Source organism: Doryrhamphus excisus, linkage group LG15 (genome assembly GCF_037039965.1).
Source record: "Doryrhamphus excisus strain RoL-2023G ecotype Guam linkage group LG15, RoL_Dexc_Guam_v1.1, whole genome shotgun sequence".
NCBI lineage: Eukaryota > Metazoa > Chordata > Actinopteri > Syngnathiformes > Syngnathidae > Doryrhamphus > Doryrhamphus excisus.
Window position 1 is genome coordinate 16,697,062 of NC_136371.1, and position 22,144 is coordinate 16,719,205.

The window sequence follows — 22,144 nt, forward strand, 5'->3', positions numbered from 1 at the left end:
AGTGTAAGAATGTTGTCGTCACTTTAAGGGGCGTTAAAATACAGACGACGACGAGTGCCCAAGAAAAGAAAACACAGCCCCAGACCATCACACTACCGCCACCATATTTTACTTTAGTTTGTTTGTATATCTTTAAAACGCACAGATGACAGAAAGCTGTGCTTAAGTGTAAGAATGTTGTCGTCACTTTAAGGTGCGTTAAAATACAGACAACGACAACAAGTGCCCAAGAAAACACAGCCCCAGACCATCACACTACCACCACCATATTTTACTTTAGTTTGTTTGTATATCTTTAAAACGCACAGATGACAGAAAGCTGTGTTTAAGTGTAAGAATGTTGTCGTCACTTTAAGGTGCGTTAAAATACAGACAACGACGACGAGTGCCCAAGAAAAGAAAACACAGCCCCAGACCATTACACTACCGCCACCATATTTTACTTTAGTTTGTTTGTATATCTTTAAAACGCACAGATGAGAGAAAGCTGTGTTTAAGTGTAAGAATGTTGTCGTCACTTTAAGGTGCGTTAAAATACAGACAACGACGACGAGTGCCCAAGAAAAGAAAACACAGCCCCAGACCATCACACTACCACCACCATATTTTACTTTAGTTTGTTTGTATATCTTTAAAACGCACAGATGACAGAAAGCTGTGTTAAAGTGTAAGAATGTTGTCGTCACTTTAAGGTGCGTTAAAATACACACAACAACGACGAGTGCCCAAGAAAAGAAAACACAGCCCCAGACCATCACACTACCACCACCATATTTTACTTTAGTTTGTTTGTATATCTTTAAAACGCACAGATGACAGAAAGCTGTGTTAAAGTGTAAGAATGTTGTCGTCACTTTAAGGGGCGTTAAAATACAGACAACGATGACGAGTGCCCAAGAAAAGAAAACACAGTCCCAGACCATCACACTACCACCACCATATTTTACTGTTAGTTTGTTTGTATATCTTTAAAACACACAGATGACAGAAAGATGTGTTTAAGCGTAAGAATGTTGTCGTCACTTTAAGGAGTGTTAACGTAGGGCAACCTGCTGCATTAAAAAAATCTTCAGAATAAAAGCCCAAGATTATTTTCAAAGACCAGTGACCCACGTTTGGGCTGCAACCTAAATATAAACCAAATGAAAACAAACACTCGACACTGACGACGAGAGATATAAATAGGAAACACATATTTTGCCTTTATGCCCAAGAAAAGAAAACACAGCCCCAGACCATCACACTACCGCCACCATATTTTACTTTAGTTTGTTTGTATATCTTTAAAACGCACAGATGAGAGAAAGCTGTGTTAAAGTGTAAGAATGTTGTCGTCACTTTAAGGTACGTTAAAATACAGACAACGACGACAAGTGCCCAAGAAAACACAGCCCCAGACCATCACACTACCGCCACCATATTTTACTTTAGTTTGTTTGTATATCTTTAAAACGCACAGATGACAGAAAGCTGTGTTAAAGTGTAAGAATGTTGTCGTCACTTTAAGGGGCGTTAAAATACAGACAACGATGACGAGTGCCCAAGAAAAGAAAACACAGTCCCAGACCATCACACTACCACCACCATATTTTACTGTTAGTTTGTTTGTATATCTTTAAAACACACAGATGACAGAAAGATGTGTTTAAGCGTAAGAATGTTGTCGTCACTTTAAGGAGTGTTAACGTAGGGCAACCTGCTGCATTAAAAAAATCTTCAGAATAAAAGCCCAAGATTATTTTCAAAGACCAGTGACCCACGTTTGGGCTGCAACCTAAATATAAACCAAATGAAAACAAACACTCGACACTGACGACGAGAGATATAAATAGGAAACACATATTTTGCCTTTATGCCCAAGAAAAGAAAACACAGCCACAGACCATCACACTACCACCACCATATTTTACTGTTAGTTTGTTTGTATATCTTTAAAACGCACAGAAGAAAAACATTCGACAATGTCAACGATACATACACTGGTGAGGATTCTCTTTCTCGCTCTCTGAGTTGTTTCTAAATACTCAGTGGCTGCAGATGGAACCTTTCGGTAGTAAATATGACTCATTGATATTAGTAAGATGTCTTCATGAATATGTCTTTCATAACCTCATATTAACCTCTGCATTCTCTTATTCATTAGCGTGTTTAACATTTGCATTTTTTTAATTTTTTTGTGTGTTTACAGTCCTTACATTAACAATGTTACTAATAATAAATAATAAGTTCCAGATTTTTGTTTGTCTTCTGCTTTTTTGTATTATTATTATTCCATATTTTGGGTATTATAAAAATTTATGTTGATGTACAGTATTATATCCTGTGTATATTAATTGTCTTATTTCATATATTGGTGCATCAGCCGATATATCGGATAGCATTTTTTTTCTCAGTTCCAAATATTGGTATCGGCATCGGACCCAAAAATTCCATATCGACCGGGCTCGAATTCAAAGAGCCAATCCGAGGCAGGGTAGGGTAGGGCGGGGTCCACATAGCGGCAGTTTTGGATGAACATGTCAACCAGTCAGCAGATGTCAAATAGAAACTTTTGATTATGCAAATTTCATGTTTTTTTCTTTCTTTCTATTAAGGAAAACATTTTATTCCACATTTTAATGCCACCCTCCTTGTGCTGACCCTGTAAATCCAGAGGAAGTGTACTTGGCACTGGTGCCGGTATTGAAGTGTCATTATCACCTTATCAAAATGTGCCATCTCAGGCTGTCGGGCACCAGGCATGAGTACCCTGACAACTGCTGATGAACACGAGAACTTCGACTTTCCGCGGGCTGTGCACATAATGAAGTGGCGGTTTGAAGCGTCCACACTCGGGCACCATTCACACACGAAACTGGGTAAACAACTTACCCGCTATGAACTGATTCCTAAAGGTTTGTCTTCCAAGACTAGAGATTTGTTCTTGGGATCAACATGCATCGGGTCATGTTGTGTGCTTGGTCGGACCGTTGGTTTGCAAGAGAAAAACTATCACGAATGCAGAACCACTGTCCGCGAGTGGTTGTGGTTGTCGATGACGTCAGTTGACAATGCACCCCAGGGCTCTACGATAAAAACAAAAATGACTTGCCCATGGGGGAATCCTTAAGGTGAGAACTACTTGCCCCATGTAAAATGAAAAGACCGCCATAATGATATCATATATCAATATATGCTGATAATTCATCAGATAATAGTACTGATACATTGTATTTGGAGGAATGTCTGAAAAATTGTGCAGATGTATGTTAACATGGCATGCCATACTACCTTACACATCGTAGTCGTAGTAAGCAGTTGTGCACCACAATGAAACATTTGACACATTTGTGTACTACAGTAAACCTCGGATATATCGGATTCAATTGTTCCCACTGGTTTTGTCCGATATAAGCGAAATCAGTTACAGTAAAGTCTCGTTATATCGATATCGATAAATGAATTACTACTTATTACGATACTATTTTCATTTCCCGGCAAATTTCTAGTCTTTTATGATATAATTAGCTCCGTTAGTACGATACCCGGTTATTATGATAATCCGGTTACTACGATGCCCTTGTCATCTCCCGCCAGCCAATTTGGTCTGCTTATATCGATACAAAAGCAGCTTAAATCAATCTTTGCTTAAGGATTTCAATACCAAAAAAGAACACGGCGAACGGCTGCTTCCAGTCAACTTTATTTTTCACACTTCCACCACCAGAGCGCAGCACACACAGCGGAAAAAACACCCGTCCCTCGCGCCTACCCCTCCGGGTGGCAACACCTTCCCTATTGATAGTTCCGGGGTGAATTATGTCCCGGTAACCGGTAATCACTACAGCGTAAGTTTATTTTTATTTACTGTAGTACAAAATGTATTGTAGTACAAAAGCATGCTAGATACGCAATCCATGAACTCAAGGAGAAAATTACATGCCATATCAAAGATCCGCCCACTTTTAATGCAGTTCGGCGCAGGATCGGATATATGGATAGTCCGGTTATATCGCTATTTTTTCCGACTCCCGAGAATATCGATATAACGAGACTTTATTGTATATGCGTATACCGGAAAATGTCAGTTTTACGCATATATCGGATTTATATCCAGTATATGCGTAAATCGGATTTTATCCGTTATAAAAAGGCACTTCCTTGACTATGTTTCCAATGTACCTGGACTGGGCAATGAAAAGAGACATAAGGTAATGAGAATTTAACTTTATTGGACTCTGAGCATAACAAATTGTTAATTAAGCTAGGCCCTGTTATGCCCTACGTTAGGCAGGCCTACGTTATTTCCAATAGTGAGGTTAAGATCTCATTCACTGCTGTGCTAGTATTATTGACGTCACTCACTTTTATATTTGTCCTAAATCTGGAGCCAGGAAAAAAGACACGATGCGGCCATCCGATATATGCGAGGGAAATTGGAACGGGACTGGAGATTATGTCCGAAATAGGCGAAATCCGTTATAAAAAAATCCGATATATGCAATGAATTTTTATTGGAAATGCATTACAGAAAAATTGGTTCTTTTTTATCTGTCCGTTGTGAGCGAATTTTTGATATATCCGAGTCCGATATATCCGAGGTTTACTGTAGTAGTAGTGTTTTTAATCCAGAAAAAAATGCTCAATGGTCAAACATTAATTTGTGAAGCAAAAGTGAGAAAAATACAGAGAAATTGAAGCGCTAGATTTTGTAGCTTGTGCAAAATCAGCACTTGGTATTGGATCTAATCGGTTCAAATTGTCACAGCAATGTGATTCACTCACCTGTGCCATCATTTCATTTGCTAACCGCTAATAAAATACTTGTTTAGGAGGCACTGGTTCATCACTTTTCCCTTCTGAAGTTGTTGAAGAATTAAACCATGTTGGCATGGACGCCATGATAGATGTTTTCATAGTCAAACCATCTGATTGGTTGATCGCGAACATGAACGGGTGTGGGTAAAACGCGGACCGTGGTCTAAATAAACTATTCTGATTGGTCCATTTCAAGATTTGCAAGGATCGGTTTGCAAATTATCACCGGAATTACGCAGTCCGTGTTTTACCAACACCCAACAAGAACCGCTTTTAAAAAAAAACTCTTGGCAGTACGACATGCCAAAGTATACTTGCCCGACGGGAATATTAATGATTGGATTTATCGGTACATCGTTATTGTCGAGTAGGGCCCTATAATTTCCGCGTTCGCGGAATCGCGGAATTGGACAATAAAAACGGAAATTATTTTGAATGCGGAGTATCGCGGAAATGCTGTTTTCATGAGAAAGAGGAACATAAACCTGGGGAATCGTTCCCGGAGGTCGGTAATCAATGTGACACAATACCTGCCTACCGCCCTTTTTCAAACATGGCACTCCCCCCGTCTGCGAAGAAGTTGCGCAATACCACGCTAACGCCGAAATACAGAGCCGAGCAGTACCCAGGTGACTTCTATGTATCTGGTGACATGTTATTTTGTACTTTCTGTCAACACTCAGTTGACTGGAAGCGAAAAAATACATGTGATGCAAGTTAAAACAAAATTCGGGCAAGTAAATCTAATCAGTGATATTCCCGTCGGGCGAGTGCACTTTGGCAAGCCATACTGCCAAGAGTTTTTTTAAAGCGGTTCTTGTTGGGTGTTGGTAAAACACGGACTGCGTAATTCCGGTGGTAATTTGCAAACCAATCCTTTATTTCGTTTATTTAGACCGCGGTCCGTAATCCACAGTCGTGTTTTACCCCACACCCGTTGTTCGCGATCAACCAATCAGCGATCGTTTGACTACGAAAACATCCATCATGGCGTCGCTGCCAACATGGTCTAATTCTGAAGGAAACAGCAAAAAGTGATGAACCTCTATCGTTGCATGGTTTTTATTTCCAAGGCAGCATGAAAAACAACTTACTGGCCTGTTGAAGACTTAACTAACTAGCTGGGGGCACGGCAACCGAACTTAGTTCATCGTTATTGGTAAGTTAATGTTAATTTATTAGCCTAATATACAACGTAGTGGTAGTCACCATCTGTGACATCTAACATCTAATATGTTCTATGTTAAAAAATTGACTGTGTTTTGTATAAAGTCAAGTATATTTTCGCTTGAAGAGAAAAGGCTGGTTTATTATTTTTTAATATGTCATTTGTTTTCACTTCAAACATTTTTTATTTGAAGTACTTAGTGCAATGTTGTGTTACATGATGCAGTAGTAAAGTTTGAGGAAAAGTGCAATATTGTGTCGCCGCAATGAATGTAAGTTCATTTCTAATTAATTAGTGTGCATTTTATTCATAAACATTATTAAAACGCACTCTTTTGTGGTAAAATGAGTAAAAGGTAAAACAAAAATGGAATTCCAAAAAATTTAAACGGAAAAAACTGAATTTGGGAAAAAATAATATATAACGGAATTTATAAGGCCCTAGTCGAGTCCTGCACCGACTCAAGTGACACGGTTAAAACTGTTTTCCTGGGCAACAAGTGAGCACAAATTATTGGAAAACTACTAGCCTGTGTAGACATGCTCAAGTTTGAAATGCGCAAAATGCGCATTGGCCGTCAACGCTGATTGTTCAGTGCCAAACAACTGTACACGGCAGAAGAAAAAGATCGATGTCCTTGAGTTATGTTGGGCAAGGAAGCAAGGGATTTATTAATCAAAGCTTCATGAATTTCCTAGATACTTTGTCAAGGGAGCACGCAGACATATTTCTTCGTTGATTTGAACATGCAAATGAGCCGGAAAAAGAAATATTCATTTTGGGTATCTGACGAGAGTTGGAGCTGGGAGAGAAAGTCATAAAACGTGAGAATAATTACAGGACGGCACATTTGCTCGACTACTATCAAGCCTGCAGAACATAAGACACTGACAGATGAGGCGTATCAGACCACTTTGCTCAAGGGCAAGCTACCGGCTGGCTTTTGTGCGATTTCTAGATGTCTGACAAGCTCAGGTATCAAGCACCAAGGACAGTAGGTGTAACGGCGTTGCTGTGTGGCGTCAATCTATACGTTTTGCTTTACAGCAGGGGTCTCAAACACGCGGCCCGCGAGCCAAATATGGCCCGCAGGACACTAATTTGAGACCCCTGCGCAAGTTTGATATGGATGCTGTATGGTATCATGTACCCAGAAAAAATTATCACGTTTGATTCATGTTCATGTTAAAGGTTAAATAACTGTTAATAGTTATCCTCCCTATCCGTGTGGAAGTGGTAAGTTTTTGGCTATTTAAGTTGAAAGGAAATAACTTGAAGGCTACCGTTTAGGTCGCTAGCTCTCGAGTTTGCGAGTTAGCATGTGTCTCAAGACCCTGCAGTTGCGCAATATGTTGTAAATAAAAAAGTATAAATGTGACTATAGTTGTGTTTTGTCATGTCTACAGGGCTCTAATAATGCTTTGTTCATTTTAATCTGAAAAAAATAATTTGTCTACCCAGCAACTATATGTGGTTTAAGTTTTTATTATTTATCGTTTTATTGTTATTATTATTATTATATTTATTTATTACTGATTGATTTTCTTTATTCTTGATGTATTTATTTTTCATCTTATTTTGTGCAGAAAAATAAAAATTAAGATATTTGAGAACAGTGGAATGTTTTATTAGAGCTTTTAGTGTAGAAAATCGGAACCAAAATATTTTTTTGTTTTTAATAAATGCGTTTTTTTTTTTTTTTTTTTTTTGGAAAACCTGATGCGCCCCAGTCTCACCCAGATCCTAGCTCCAGTGGTCTCCCAGGTAAATTGAGTTTGAGACCCCTGCTTTACAGTAAGTCCACAGAAGCCCCCCCCCCCCCCGCTTGGCGGGACTACGCCGCTAATGCTCAGTCAGATGGTGTCGTGACACGGCAGCGGCGGTTGGGTGGGCTCGGGCTCACTGCTTACAAAGGCTGCACTCTTTCCGCAACCAGGAGGCGGGGACACAGTGAGAGGGGAGGGGGGCATTAAAAACCACCACACTCAGCGACTGAATCCAATCCCTTTAATCCCTACTGGTATGCCGCGGCGACAAATGCCAGTTTGGTCTCCGCTTCAGTTAGCGTTGACGGGCAGGACGGCGGACAGGTCAGGGGAGCGCGCGGGTCCCTTCGCCGTGAAACAGCAGTTTGCACAAGGAGTGCATGCCGCCGTAGCCGTATGTCACTTGTGTGTAATGGCCTGCAACCATCCACCGCATTCCCGGCATTCTTTGGCGAGACGAGCCGTTTAAAAACGCCTTGTTATCTTTCGCAGGGTACTGGAGAAGGACCTGCAACCCCTACGCCCCCCCCCCACTACGGTGCTTGAATTGTTTGGATTCATTTGAAGGGTGTGTTAAGTGCCACTTGGGCTTAAAGCTGAAGTGTATATTGAATTTGCAGTAATGCTGCCGTATCGCTCGCTTGCAGTACGGGCCCGTTCGTCTTTATCAACCCCGCCAATGAGTGACGAGCACAGCAGGTGGGAGGGAGGCAGCGGACATGCTATTTATACCCATGAGTGTGTGTGTGAGTGTGTGTGTGCGTTTGAGATGACTGAGTTCAGTGAAGCTACAGAGTTCTCATAAGCCACCGTGTCAAAGATACTCAATGACACAGAATTACAACCAAACCATGTGTGCCAACTGGGACATTCATGGTAGACATCCAATGTTCCATCGGAATAACATAGGACAATTTCATATAAAAGACATGAACAGTCCAGATTTCTTATTGAAACAGAGTGCTTGAATATGATAAAGGTTAAATTGAATGAAAGAAGAAATCAATATTTCATCATTATTGACTATGAGTGTAGCAATGAGTGATATGAGTAATACTTGTTTGTATATTTCTTAGTACACCTTTTGAGTGTTAAGTTGGTGTGTGAAGGGTTTAGTTTACTTGGACAATTTCATTTACCATTACATTTGTTCACTTCCTGCTTTCCGTAATACAGTTTTTTTTTTTTTTTTCAATTTTTTAAAAATTTTTTACATTTTGTCCTGTACCGAATAAGAGCATTTTTTTAAGGATTTTGTGTGTGCAGAAGCTGACATCCAATTACTCCCTTGGAAAAGATATGAACAGTCCAGATTTCTTAGTTCTTATTGAAACAGAGTGCTTAAATATGATAAAGGTTAAATTGAATGAAAGAAGAAATCAATATTTCATCATTATTGACTATAAGTGTAGCAATAACACAACATGAGTGATATGAGTAATACTTGTATATTTCTTAGTATACCTTTTGAGTGTTAAGTTGGTGTGTGATGGGTTTAGTTTACTTGGAAAAATTACATTTACCGTTACATTTGTTCACTTCCTGCTTTCCGTAATACAGTTTTGTTTTTTTTTTTTTTTTAATGTTTAAATTTTTTTTTCCCGTACCTAATAAGAGCATTTTTTTAGGATTTTGTGTGTGCAGAAGCTGACATCCAATTAAGAGTACATTTAATTATCAGACTTTTTATTTACTATCACAAAAGGTACACAGTCTATGCTGGTAAAATAAGTGTAAAAATAAAAAATAAAACAATATTTCATGGAGCCCTACTTCTAGACCTGATAAATTCAATTTCATTTACCGTTACATTTGTTCACTTCCTGCTTTACGCAATAGTTTTTTTTATTTTTCAAAATTTTTTTTAAATTTACAAATTTTTGTTTTTTTTAATAATGCACCTTGTGCCAAAGTAGGAGGTGATATGAGCATCCAATGACATAATGGGTACCATAGTAGGTGTCAATCTAGTGATATATAGTCGTATATATAGTGATATATATCGTTATATAGTGATATATAGCACATCATGGCTGCACGGTGGTCTAGTGGTTAGCGCAGACCTCACAGCTAGAAGACCTGGGTTCAATTCCACCCTCGGGCCATCTCTGTGTGGAGTTTGCATGTTCTCCCCGTGCATGCGTGGGTTTTTTCCGTTACTCCGGTTTCCTCCCACATTCCAAAAACATGCTAGGTTAATTAGCGACTCCATAGGTATGAATGTGAGTGTGAATGGTTGTTTGTCTCTATGTGCCCTGTGATTGGCTGGCCACCAGTCCAGAGTTACATAATATCTAAAGACAAGATATGACTAACTCTGTTCTGTGGCAACTTTAAAGCAGTGGTCATTCTTCCTTGTTTTGCTGAGTAGCATCCTTTATCGAAATACAGTAAAGTCTCATTATATCGATATCGGTTAAAACGAATTACTATTTTCATTTGCCGGCAAATTTCTAGTCTTTTATGTATAATTAGCTCCGTTAGTACGATACACGGTTATTATGATAATCCGGTTACTAGGATGCCCTTTTCATCTCCCGCCAGCCAATTTGGTCTGCTTATATCGATACAAAAGCAGCTTAAATCAATCTTTGCTTAAGGATTTCAATACCAAAAAAGAACACGGCGAACGGCTGCTTCCAGTCAACTTTATTTTTCACACTTCCACCACCAGAGTGCAGCACACACAGCGGAAAACACCCGTCCCTCGCGCCTACCCCTCCGGGTGGCAACACCTTCCCTATCGATAGTTCCGCGGTGAATTATGTCCCGGTAACCGGTAATCACTACAGCGTAAGTTTATTTTGATTTACTGTAGTACAAAATTTATTGTAGTACAAAAGCATGCTAGACACGCAATTCATGAACTCAAGGAGAAAATTACATGCCATATCAAAGATCCGCCCACTTTTAATGCAGTTCGGCGCAGGATCGGATATATGGATAGTCCGGTTATATCGCTATTTTTTCCGACTCCCGAGAATATCGATATAACGAGACTTTACTGTACGTTTATGCCATTTTTTCAAGCCAGATGCTACTTTGCAAAGGACACAGTACACAGTTAGCAGCCAATGCTACCGTGGACAGCCACAGCCACAAACATATTTGCAGATTTGCCCTCTGTGAGATACAAAAGGGAAGGAAGGAGTACTAGGAAGCAGGAGAGGACCCTAGAGAGAGCCTGAAACAAGAGCATGATGAATGTACAGCTTGCGGTTTTCAATCAGGGATCAAGGTAGGGCCTCTCGTTCACGGCAGCCAGTCTGTCTAGACCAACTTTCCACAAGCACACAAACACAACATCTGCAGGTTGCATTCACTCCACTAACACTTTTCTTATCTTCAGTAAAAAAAAAAACATTGGGAGGCGGAGAATCATTAGGACATAGGTGCATTTTAATGGCACCATTTTGGGACGCTGTGATGTTGCAGCATGTTTGGGGGAAAAACTAACAATGGCTTCTTCCTTTTGCCTACCGTTATCATTACCATATTCTACCAGGTCATGTGACAGAACACAGACTTCCTGGACGCGCCGGGGTCACAGGATCCTCGGCACGCGGATGTAACCTTACCCGGTTAGCGGCAGGATCGATGTCTGCTTGAGACTGCTGCAATGCACAAAACTGGAGAGAAGCGAGCATCCGGGGGGGGGGGGGGGCATCGTAGCGCAAATGAAAATATATAACAGATTTTAAATACCATCCCTAACAATAATTTACGAGACAACATGGCAAACATTTACCAATTAACAGTTTGAGAAAATTTAACGTTAATGGAACAACTCGACTTGGTTACTACCCAAGTCCCAATGCATTCGTTTGAATGCATACATAGAAAAGAAACATCACATTTCCTTTTGAAAAGACAACACAGCCAAATCAATGTTTTTCCACGGTGAAGACCAAAAAAATAAATAAAGAAAAGCCTTGCCAGGCAACAGTTTTTGTGTTTTTTGTGTTATCACACAGTCTACTTTTACTTAATGTTAGCGGCACAGAATGTGTGCTTTGCGAAAGTTCATAAAATATCTGTGAACTCATTCAATCCCATCAGTAGAGGCCATTTTAGACGCTTTCGACTCATCTTTCGAGGCACAGAATATTGTCTTCTATGGCTATAAAAATGGAACCTACCAAAAAAAAACATTCAGAGAAAAAAAACTGTTTCTACCTTTTTTCGTTCTTCAGTAATCAGCAATAGAACAGTTTCAGGAAAATATCAGCTCCCGACTAAAAAAAAAACAGCTTTTCCTTTTGCGGAATATTTATGTGGCAAAGTATTTTCCAGACGGGAAAAAAAACGTTCAAAACTCCTTTCTTGCCGAGCGTGAACAGGAGCTAGCAAGGTTGGCTTTGTTTGCGTTAGCGTGTTTACACTGTGTTGTGTTGCACTTGTTTGTTAATGCAAATGAGCGTTTTAGGACCCTGCGAGGTCTGAGTGAAATGATGCCGAGAGGCACATTTATTTTTACTCCTAGCTTGTATTAACCGACAGACATTCTCAGTACAACACACTTCCTGCCTTCAAAATAATGGTAATGGTTTTATTTCAATTGAACATGCATCAGATTACAATTGAGTGCATCCCATAATCAGTTCCCAGTTCCACATGTCCAAAAGGAGTAGGAAGAAGCAAAGCTTATTATATCCTACCCCTCCATCTGGTACTTTTACAATCAGTAATTGTTACATTTGTTCACTTCCTGCTTTCCATAATAGTTTTTTTTAAATGATGTGCCTCGTAATGAAGTACGAGGTGATATGAGTGATATGAGTAGTACTTGTTTGTATATTTCTTAGTACAGTGTTAAGTTGGTGTGTGATGAGTTTAGTTTTCTTTGAAAAAATGCAAAAATGTTATTTTGAGTACTGACCTCCTCCAATCTCCAATGGGGTTTTTCATAGCTCATGTCAAATTAAGAACTGCGTGGTCCTCGCAGACTGTACCACAATATGCCATTATTTATTTTTTTAATAATGTACCTCATAAACAAAGTACGAGGTGATATGAGTAATACTTGTTTGTATATTTCTTAGTACACCTTTTGAGTGTTAAGTTGGTGTGTGATGGGTTTAGTTTACTTTGAAAAATTACAGCTACCGTTACATTTGTTCACTTCCTGCTTTCCGTAATACAGTTTAAGGTTTTTGTTTTTTTTTCAAATTTTTTATTTATTTTTTTTACATTTTTTGACTTTTACAATCAGTAATTGTTACATTTCAGTTCACTTCCTGCTTTCCATAATACAGTTTAAGTTTTTTTTAATGATGTACCTCGTACCGAAGTAGTGGTGATATGAGTGATATGAGTAATACTTGTTTGTATATTTCTTAGTACACCTTTTGAGTGTTAAGTTGGTGTGTGATGAGTTTAGTTTACTTTGAAAAAATGTTATTTTGAGTACTGACCTCCTCCAATCTCCAATGGGGTTTTTCATAGCTCATGTCAAATTAAGAACTGCGTGGTCCTCGCAGACTGTACCACAATATTCCATTATTTATTTATTTAATTAATAATGTACCTCGTAAACAAAGTACGAGGTGATATGAGTGATATGAGTAATACTTGTTTGTATATTTCTTAGTACACCTTTTGAGTGTTAAGTTGGTGTGTGATGGGTTTAGTTTACTTTGAAAAATTACATTTACCGTTACATTTGTTCACTTCCTGCTTTCCGTAATACAGTTTAAGGTCTTTGTTTTTTTTTTATTTTTTTTATTTTTTGACTTTTACAATCAGTAATTGTTACATTTCAGTTCACTTCCTGCTTTCCATAACACAGTTTAAGTTTTTTTTAGTGATGTACCTCGTACCGAAGTAGTGGTGATATGAGTGATATGAGTAGTACTTGTTTGTATATTTCTTAGTACACCTTTTGAGTGTTAAGTTGGTGTGTGATGAGTTTAGTTTACTTTGAAAAAATGTTATTTTGAGTACTGACCTCCTCCAATCTCCAATGGGGTTTTTCATAGCTCATGTCAAATTAAGAACTGTGTGGTCCTCGCAGACTGTACCACAATATTCCATTATTTATTTATTTATTTAATAATGTACCTCGTAACGAAGTATGAAGTGATATGAGTAATACTTGTTTGTATATTTCTTAGTACACCTTTTGAGTGTTAAGTTGGTGTGTGATGGGTTTAGTTTACTTTGAAAAATTACATTTACCGTTACATTTGTTCACTTCCTGCTTTCCGTAATACAGTTTAAGGTTTTTTTTTTAATTTTTCAATTTCTTATTTTTTTTTTCCAAACGTACACAGTCTATGATTTGTTCACTTCCTGCTTTCCGTAATACAGTTTAAGGTTTTTTTTTTAATTTTTCAATTTCTTATTTATTTTTTTTTTCCAAACGTACACAGTCTATGCTGGTAAAATAAGTGTAAAAATAAAAAATAAAACAATATTTCATAGAGCCCTACTTCTAGACCTGATAACTTCCTGCTTACAGGTAGAGGGATATTTGTTGTCATCTACATAATGGAATGTTTAGATCTTTATCCATTATCCGCATGAGCGGGAAGGTGCGAGCTATCACAACGTGAAAACAATGCCGACTCAAACCATCCGTGACCTTTGCAACCTGTTTGACATTGATTGAGCCGCAACAACAGCTGCTGCAAACATGTTGCGTACAAATGTTTTTTTTTATAAAGAACAAAAATGGTCCATGGCTACTTGGTTCAATGTGGTCAATGTGTTGGCTTTACAGTAACAAGCAGTCCAAAATGAGGATCAAGCCCCCTTGGTGTCCCCAACGGCCCCGCCGGCGTCGCATCTACTGTTTTCTGACAAAACTGGGGTTTTACATTCCCCCCAAATGTGGCCCGCAGGACACTAGTTTGAGGCCCCCGCCTTGATATGAAAGTTTAATGTTACTGCCGCCTGCGCAAGTTTGATATGGATGCTGTATGGTATCATGTACCCAGAAAAAATGATTACGTTTGATTCATGTTCATGTTAAAGGTTAAATAACTTAATAGTTATCCTCCCTATCCGTGTGGAAGTGGTAAGTTTTTGGCTATTTAAGTTGAAAGGAAATAACTTGAAGGCTACCGTTTAGGTCGCTAGCTCTCTAGTTTGCGAGTTAGCATGTGTCTCAAGACCCTGCAGTTGCGCAATATGTTGTAAATAAAAAGAGTATAAATGTGACTATAGTCGTGTTTTGTCATGTCTACAGGGCTCTAATAATGCTTTGTTCATTTTAATCTGAAAAAAATCATTTGTCTACCCACCAACTATATGTGGCTTCTTAAGTTTTTATTATTATTATTATATTTCTTTATTACTGATTGATTGATTTTCTTTATTCTTGATTTGTTTATTTATTTTTCATCTTATTTTGTGCAGAAAAATAAAAATTAAGATATTTGAGAACAGTGGAATGTTTTATCAGAGCTTTTATTGTAGAAAATCAGAACCAAAATATTTTTCTGTTTTTAATAAATGCGTTTTTTTTGTTTTTTTTTTTAAACCTGATGCGGCCCAGCCTTGCCCAGATCCTAGCTCCAGTGGCCCCCAGGTAAATTGTTTGAGACTCCTGGTTTAGGGCCATCTAGGGCAGGGGTGTCCAAAGTGTGGCCCATGAGGCATTTTAGAACCACACCTGTTTTTTATTGGGTGGTGACAAAAGAAAACAAAAAAATTTTTACATTGAAATTTTGCAGTATTTTTACAAGAACTAAGTCACAATATTTATAGCAAGAAAAAGGTATATCGTTGTCATTTTATGCATGGAAAAAATAACGCCGCTTTAGTATCTTAAAGTTGAAATAGTAACAAAAAATGACAGAATATTATAAGAAACAAACAGAATAACAAATAAAGTTGTAATTTTTGGAAAATGACATTGCAGAAAAAAGTTACAATATGATGAGAATAAAGTCAAAATATTGGAATAAAAATTAACAAGAAAGTTGAAAGAGTTTGAGAAATAAGCAAAAGCAAAAATGGAAAGAATATATCATTTTATGAGAAATAAAGTAATGTAAGATGTTAAGAAAAAATTTGATTAATGAAAATAAAATGTCATTTTAGTAGCACAAGTCTTAATATTTTGAGAAATAAAAAAAAAAGAATATGAGGGGTGCATGCACTTTTTCATTCAGCATCTAAGTTACAAGTTGACATGATCCATTACTTACAATAACTAGGCGTAATATGTCGAAAACAGCTACGTAGTATTCCTTAGACCAGTGTTTCCCAACTTACTGTATATTATGCCAAGGCACATATTTTACATAAAAAAAAACTCACCACACACCACCAAATAAAAAGGTCATAAAAGGTAAATATACCAAAATAACAATGAGGTGAATTAAGTACCATGTAGTGAAGCAGCATTTAATTACCTGTCACTATAAATCACTCACATAAAAGATGAAAGATTCATTATTTGTAGTAAACATATCATCATTTTCACAAGTTAGTGAATTTCCCACGCCACACCCGATGACCTCTCATGGCATTGCACAGTGGTTGGAAATCACTGCATTAGAGTCACATGTATGTATTACATCCAGTTAGCATTTGCTATCAAACATCACCTATATACAAGAACTGAAAATAATTACGCAAAAAACAACACAGCCGAAGTAAAGGCAACATATTAAAGTTTTCAGCAATGGGCATGTTTTCCACTTCATCATGAAAAAATAGTTAAAAAGCAGAAGTGAGGAAAAACGTCCATTTCTGTTATGAAGTTCGGCATGAAAAACATAATAATGTGAATAATAAACATGGAAGTCACCGTGCGGTTTTTTTTACAACAAAAATATTGAGTTACCGGATTGGCTGAAATACCGACTACCTTTTTAGGATGGGATAGTGTACTTTTCCAGGCTGACAGAATTTTCATTGCACCCATGTGGCAAATTGTGCTATTTACTTAACGCTACTTGGACACATATTTTCCACTTTTGAAGAAATACGTCATTTTTTTAAAGGCTTTGCACTATTTATTTATTTATTATCACTGACTGGACTCAAGGGATTATGATTTTTATTGATATATTTCATATTGATCACATAAAGCAAAAAGCTGTTCATTCAGCAAGTCTTTTTTTGGTCCACATCTGGATGTTTTCCAGTACCTTAGCATGCTTGGGGATATGAAAATGCTACAAGTACTGTATGCTGCTTTTATAGAATTGCCAGAAGAAAGAACGCAAAAAAAAAAACAATAAAAAAGTATTTTTGTTCATATTTTTGCATGCCTGCAACAGATCTATTGGATTCACATTACGGTAATCCCTCGTTTATTGCGGCTAATTTGTTCCAGACCTGACTGTGATAAGTGAATTTCTGAGAAGTAGAACTTATTTAGAAATTGAGTAGTTTGGTTTGTAATAATATAATAAAAAACATAAAAATATAGTTGGGAATGAACTTGTCATTTTTGTATCAGAGATGAAATATGAAAGAAATTTTTTTTTCTTAAAAAAAAAAGAAAAAAGTATTTTTGCTAAATTAGGTCGAGGATAAGTTATAATCATATTACAAAAATTAAGCCAACATGTTATGTTTAAAAACATAACAAAAATATGGTTGGAATGAACTTGTCATTTTTGTATCAGATGAAATATGAAAAAAATAATTTCTTAAAAAAAAAGAAAAAAAGTATTTTTGCTAAATTAGGTCGAGGATAAGTTACAATCATGTTACAAAAATAAGGCCAACATGTTATGTTTAAAAACATAACAATAATATGGTTGGGAATGAACTTGTCATTTTTGTATCAGAGATGAAATATGAAAGAATTTTTTTTTCTTAAAAAAAAAAGAATTTTTTTTTTTTTTGCTAAATTAGGTCGAGGATAAGTTACAATCATACTACAAAAATAAAGCCAACATGTTATGTTTGAAAACAACAAAAATATGGTCGTGAATGAACTTGTCATTTTTGTATCATAGAAAAAAAATATGAAATAATTTTTTTTTCTAAAAAAAAAAAAGAAAAGTATTTTTGCGAAATTAGGTCGAGGATAAGTTATAATCATACTACAAAAATAAAGCCAACATGTTATGTTTGAAAACATAAAAATATGGTTGGGAATGAACTTGTCATTTTTGTATCATAGTGATGAAATATGAAAGAAATATTTTTTTCTTAAAAAAAAAAGAAAAAAGTATTTTTGCTAAATTAGGTCGAGGATAAGTTATAATCATATTACAAAAATAAAGCTAACATGTTATGCTTAAAAACATAACAAAAATATGGTCGTGAATGAACTTGTCATTTTTGTATCATAGAAAAGAAATATGAAATATTTTTTTTTCTAAAAAAAAGAAAAAAGAAAAAAGTATTTTGCTAAATTGGGTCGAGGATAAGTTATAATCATATTACAAAAATAAATCCAACATATTTTTAAAAGGAAATTGTTGAAGATTATTTAAGCAGAAAGTTGAAATATTTGGACAATGTAAAAAAAAAATTTTCATTTTATTTATTTACATTTATTTTATTTATTTAAATGTATTCTTTTTTTTATTTATATCTACAGCGAGTCCATCTACAGATGATGACATGCTGTGATATATAATATTAGTAGTTACAGTCATCCATCTTTTTTTCTCCCCTGTTAATCACACTACTGCTGCAGCCTAATGGGGGTAATGCAAAAAAAATAAAACACCTAAATTAATTCTGATTTCTACGACTCCATGTGAGCCGTGTAAACAGGTTGGGATTGGGCCGCCCCCCCTCCCTCAAAGGCCCCCCAAGGGTTTGCACTGCACTGCATTCTGCACATATAACGAGCAGCGACTGCAGTTAGTAACTAAAATGACCTACCTGAAGAACAGGAGATGAGGAAAACGGCGAGGGCCAGTTTGGTGGCGTCTCCCATTTTCCATTCGAATTCGATCCTCGGATAAAATAAAGAGTATAAAAACGAAAAAAAAATCCTGAAAGCGGTACAGTCAGATTACTGAACCAGGGAGCGTTTCTGTAAAAAGGGCATCATTACAACAACATGGAGATAAATCCAGTATATCCCGGGTGAACTCGCCTCGCTGCCCCGACAGAGAATGGGGGGCGGGTGGTTTGTTGGTATTTCCACGTTTACAGAAAAAAGCAATGGAGGGTGACTTTTTTGGAATTCACGCCAGCTCCAGCAAACATTTAGCGTGTTGCAGCGTGGAATGATCTCCAAAGAGTGATTTGCCGTGGCACAGCAGGACATAGGGAATATCCATCCAACAAATCGAGCGCACTCCGTCCTGCTACCGAACTTGTCCTCTGTGAGCTCCGTAGCATTGCATTAAAACGTCAAAATCGGCGATCTTTTCCAACACTGGAGCACAACGGGAATGTGTTTGGTAGCGTCGATTAATAATAAAACAGCCACGGACGACGATAAATTCCGTCCGATTGTCCGACGAAGCGGCCAGGCCACAGTCGAAGATTAGTCCGCTCCAGAAGGCAAACAGCGACCGACTCTCAGCTTAGGCAGACCCCTCCAACACACACCCCCAAAGGAAAAAAACCCAAAGGAAACTAAAAGACGCTATCATTTGACGGGTGCAAACACAGGAAACCATATTAATCATCGGAACTAATCTGGCTCCTGCGTTTGGAAGGCTGTGCTTTTCCCCCAGTCCGCCGCCTCGCCGCTTTTGGTCGGGACAATTTCAAGATGGCGATTTGAGCCGCAACAAGACAGGTATGACTGTACATCCGGTAAAGGCTTTCAAAATAATATGCTATTTTAGCGTCAAGTAGTCGTGTTGAATTATTCCAATAATCACACACGCATTTCATAGCTCCTTAGTAAATGTTTTTTCACATGTTGTGCAGTTATTTTGCTTATGATTGTTATATTTTAACAACTAATCTGATATTTTAGTATCCGGTACAAAGTTTGCTCATTTACGCGAGCTTGATACAGCCGTTTTACGAGGTAGGGCTTGTTTTTGTTGGAGAAGGGCGCTCGTTTTGTGTGTAGCATTTTCTAACATGGGCGGCAATGATTGAATGCATTTTTTTTAAGTCACGGGGTGATAATTATCCAAAATGTCGAAGGAGATTGCTGTCGTAATTAATCAAAATAAGTCCAGTTACTCCTATGTTGAATGTATATCTTTCGTTTTGTCTTTTTGTGCATAGTAACAAGAAATCTGTGCAGGTATAATGTTGAGGTCAGCATTGTTTACTACAGTATTGTGATTCAAACGCCCCCCCCCCCGCAATACTATTTAAAGTAATGTTCACATCTATTTTTAATAAATGCCATAACGCCTGTCACGCCACACGTTGGGGTGAACACATATCAAATCTACATATAGCCTCAAACTGCATAATGTGCCACTAATGGTGTCTTAGGTATCAGCACAGGTTGCTCGCTCTGTCATAAATGCTGAGAATGCCATGAAGTCTAGATATAGGTTTGGCCCCGCCCCAAATCTGTGTGACACTAATCTCTCTAATAGCCTGGAGCAGATCTCAAACCATAAGCGCTGCTAAACGATTTGGAGGTCAAAGGTCCCAGGGGATTTTTCTGCCAAGCTGGAAGCTGAGTCACCTGTTCTATATCGAGGTGTTAGCTTTCATCTTTAGTAAAACACACTTTTTTTTTTTTGCATATGGCCGCCAGCACCAACACGTTCCAGGTGAACACCTTGAACGTGAGATTTATGATAAAATGGGGCCACATGGTGGGTCGGGTACAAGTATACAACCGATATTTAAGTCATGTTTACATTGTTACATACCCATTTCATAGAAATAAGTGAAATATATGATTTTGTGGATGGCACGGTGGTCAAGTGGTTAGCGCGCAGACCTCACAGCTAGGAGACCAGGGTTCAATTCCACCCTCGGACCCACATGCATGCGTGGGTTTTCTCCGGGTACTCCGGTTTCCTCCCACATTCCAAAAACATGCTCGGCTAATTGGCCACTCCAAATTGTCCATAGGTATGAATGTGAGTGTGAATGGTTGTTTGTCTATATGTGCCCTGTGATTGGCTGGCCACCAGTCCAGGGATAGGCTCCAGCACCCCCGTGAGGAAAAGTGGTAGAAAATGAATGAATGTTGACGAGGATGACAACTTTATATTAATCATTGTTTTTAGTTGTTAATTATTAGTTGAGCTGCACAATGTTAGAGTGGTTAGCACGCAGGTCACACAGCTAGGAGACCCGAGTTCGATTCCACCCTCTGTGTGGAGTTTGCATGTTCTCCCCGTGCATGCATCACAACCTGGACTGGTCGCCAACCAATCACAGGGCACATATAGACAAACAACCACTCACATGCGCTAACCACTCGACTGCCATGCAGCTGATTAATTTTTATTTAATTAATTAATTAATAAAAAAAAAACATGCGGGTTCAAACCCTTACATTGCTGTCATTGTTATTTTCCACTGAAATGTACGCAACACTATAAAAAGTCTGCCTGTTTGGTCTTGCTGACATGTCTGCACTGTGCGCCTGTCAGCCAATTTACCATTACGCTGGCTGCGCTTCGCCTGCGCCTACAATAAATTAGCGGCTGTTTTTTCACAAAATTCTCACTGCGCCAAGCCGTAAATATGGACTCCTCCCTTACATATATACAGTGGTTCAATGAACCAAATTATAATTGCGTGGCCTGCGCACCCTTGCGCTGCGCCACAAAATTAGAGCCCCTTATCACTACAAAGGGCAGATGCGGAGTCTGCATCACTGCATGTGGCGCACCAATCCCTTTGTCGATGTTGCGTTCCATCCTTCCTTCAATTGTTAACAAGACCCAAGGCAAGATTTCATTCCCAATGAGGAGATTGGGAATCTCCAATTCCCAGGACATTGGGAATCTCCAATTCAAAATGATTTTGCCATTAGAAAATAATTACTATAATATGGTTAATATGGTGTTTTCCTTGTTAAATTAAATCAATCGATATGTCATATGATCAGGAAAAAAAAATCCATATCAGTTAGTCCCTAGTCCCGACTTAATGACCATTTAAAATGTGAGTCCCAGGTTAAGACCATTTGAAAAGCCTTGTGATAAGGTATCAAGATAATGACACAGGCATCGGCAGGTGTTCAAACACACAAAAGAAGGAAACATTACGGTGACCGAAGCTATAATAAATCACTGCCTGATAAGATGACAGAACATTCCTTTGTCTTGCATCAGACACACTTACCCAATCAAGGAATTCAGGATGAACCTTGAACAAAATGGCCTATGCTTTTCTTGATAAGTGCACGGTGGTTAACATGCTAACCACTTATCCACCGTGCGGCCCCATAACTCAATATATTTGCTTAAATTCTGCTTTGACATCACTTCTAATTCACTCATTTTTGAATAGGAATAGGAATTAACTACTGTGTCATTGCGGCAGGCTGCACGGTGGATAAGGGGTTAGCGTGCAGACCTCACAGCTAGGAGACCAGGGTTCAGTTCCA

At 38.0% G+C, this 22,144-nt stretch overlaps 1 protein-coding gene and 1 long non-coding RNA gene across 3 annotated transcripts in view; one reads left to right on the forward strand and one right to left on the reverse strand.

Moving 5' to 3' along the window:
• acvr2ab (activin A receptor type 2Ab) overlaps window positions 1-19,396 on the reverse strand; it is a 62,058-nt gene extending 42,662 nt beyond the window's left edge. For both annotated transcript variants that reach the window (XM_058051973.2, XM_058051972.2), the window contains exon 1: window positions 18,532-19,396. In XM_058051973.2, the coding sequence (XP_057907956.1) occupies window positions 18,532-18,586 (55 nt within the window). In that variant the 5' untranslated portion in view covers window positions 18,587-19,396. The remainder of the gene's footprint in view (window positions 1-18,531) is intronic.
• The window catches only part of LOC131104614 (uncharacterized), a 201,613-nt gene continuing 198,295 nt past the window's right edge, over window positions 18,827-22,144 (forward strand). Inside the window, exon 1 of the long non-coding RNA XR_013629892.1 lies at window positions 18,827-19,402. This is a non-coding gene — a long non-coding RNA (uncharacterized LOC131104614). The remainder of the gene's footprint in view (window positions 19,403-22,144) is intronic.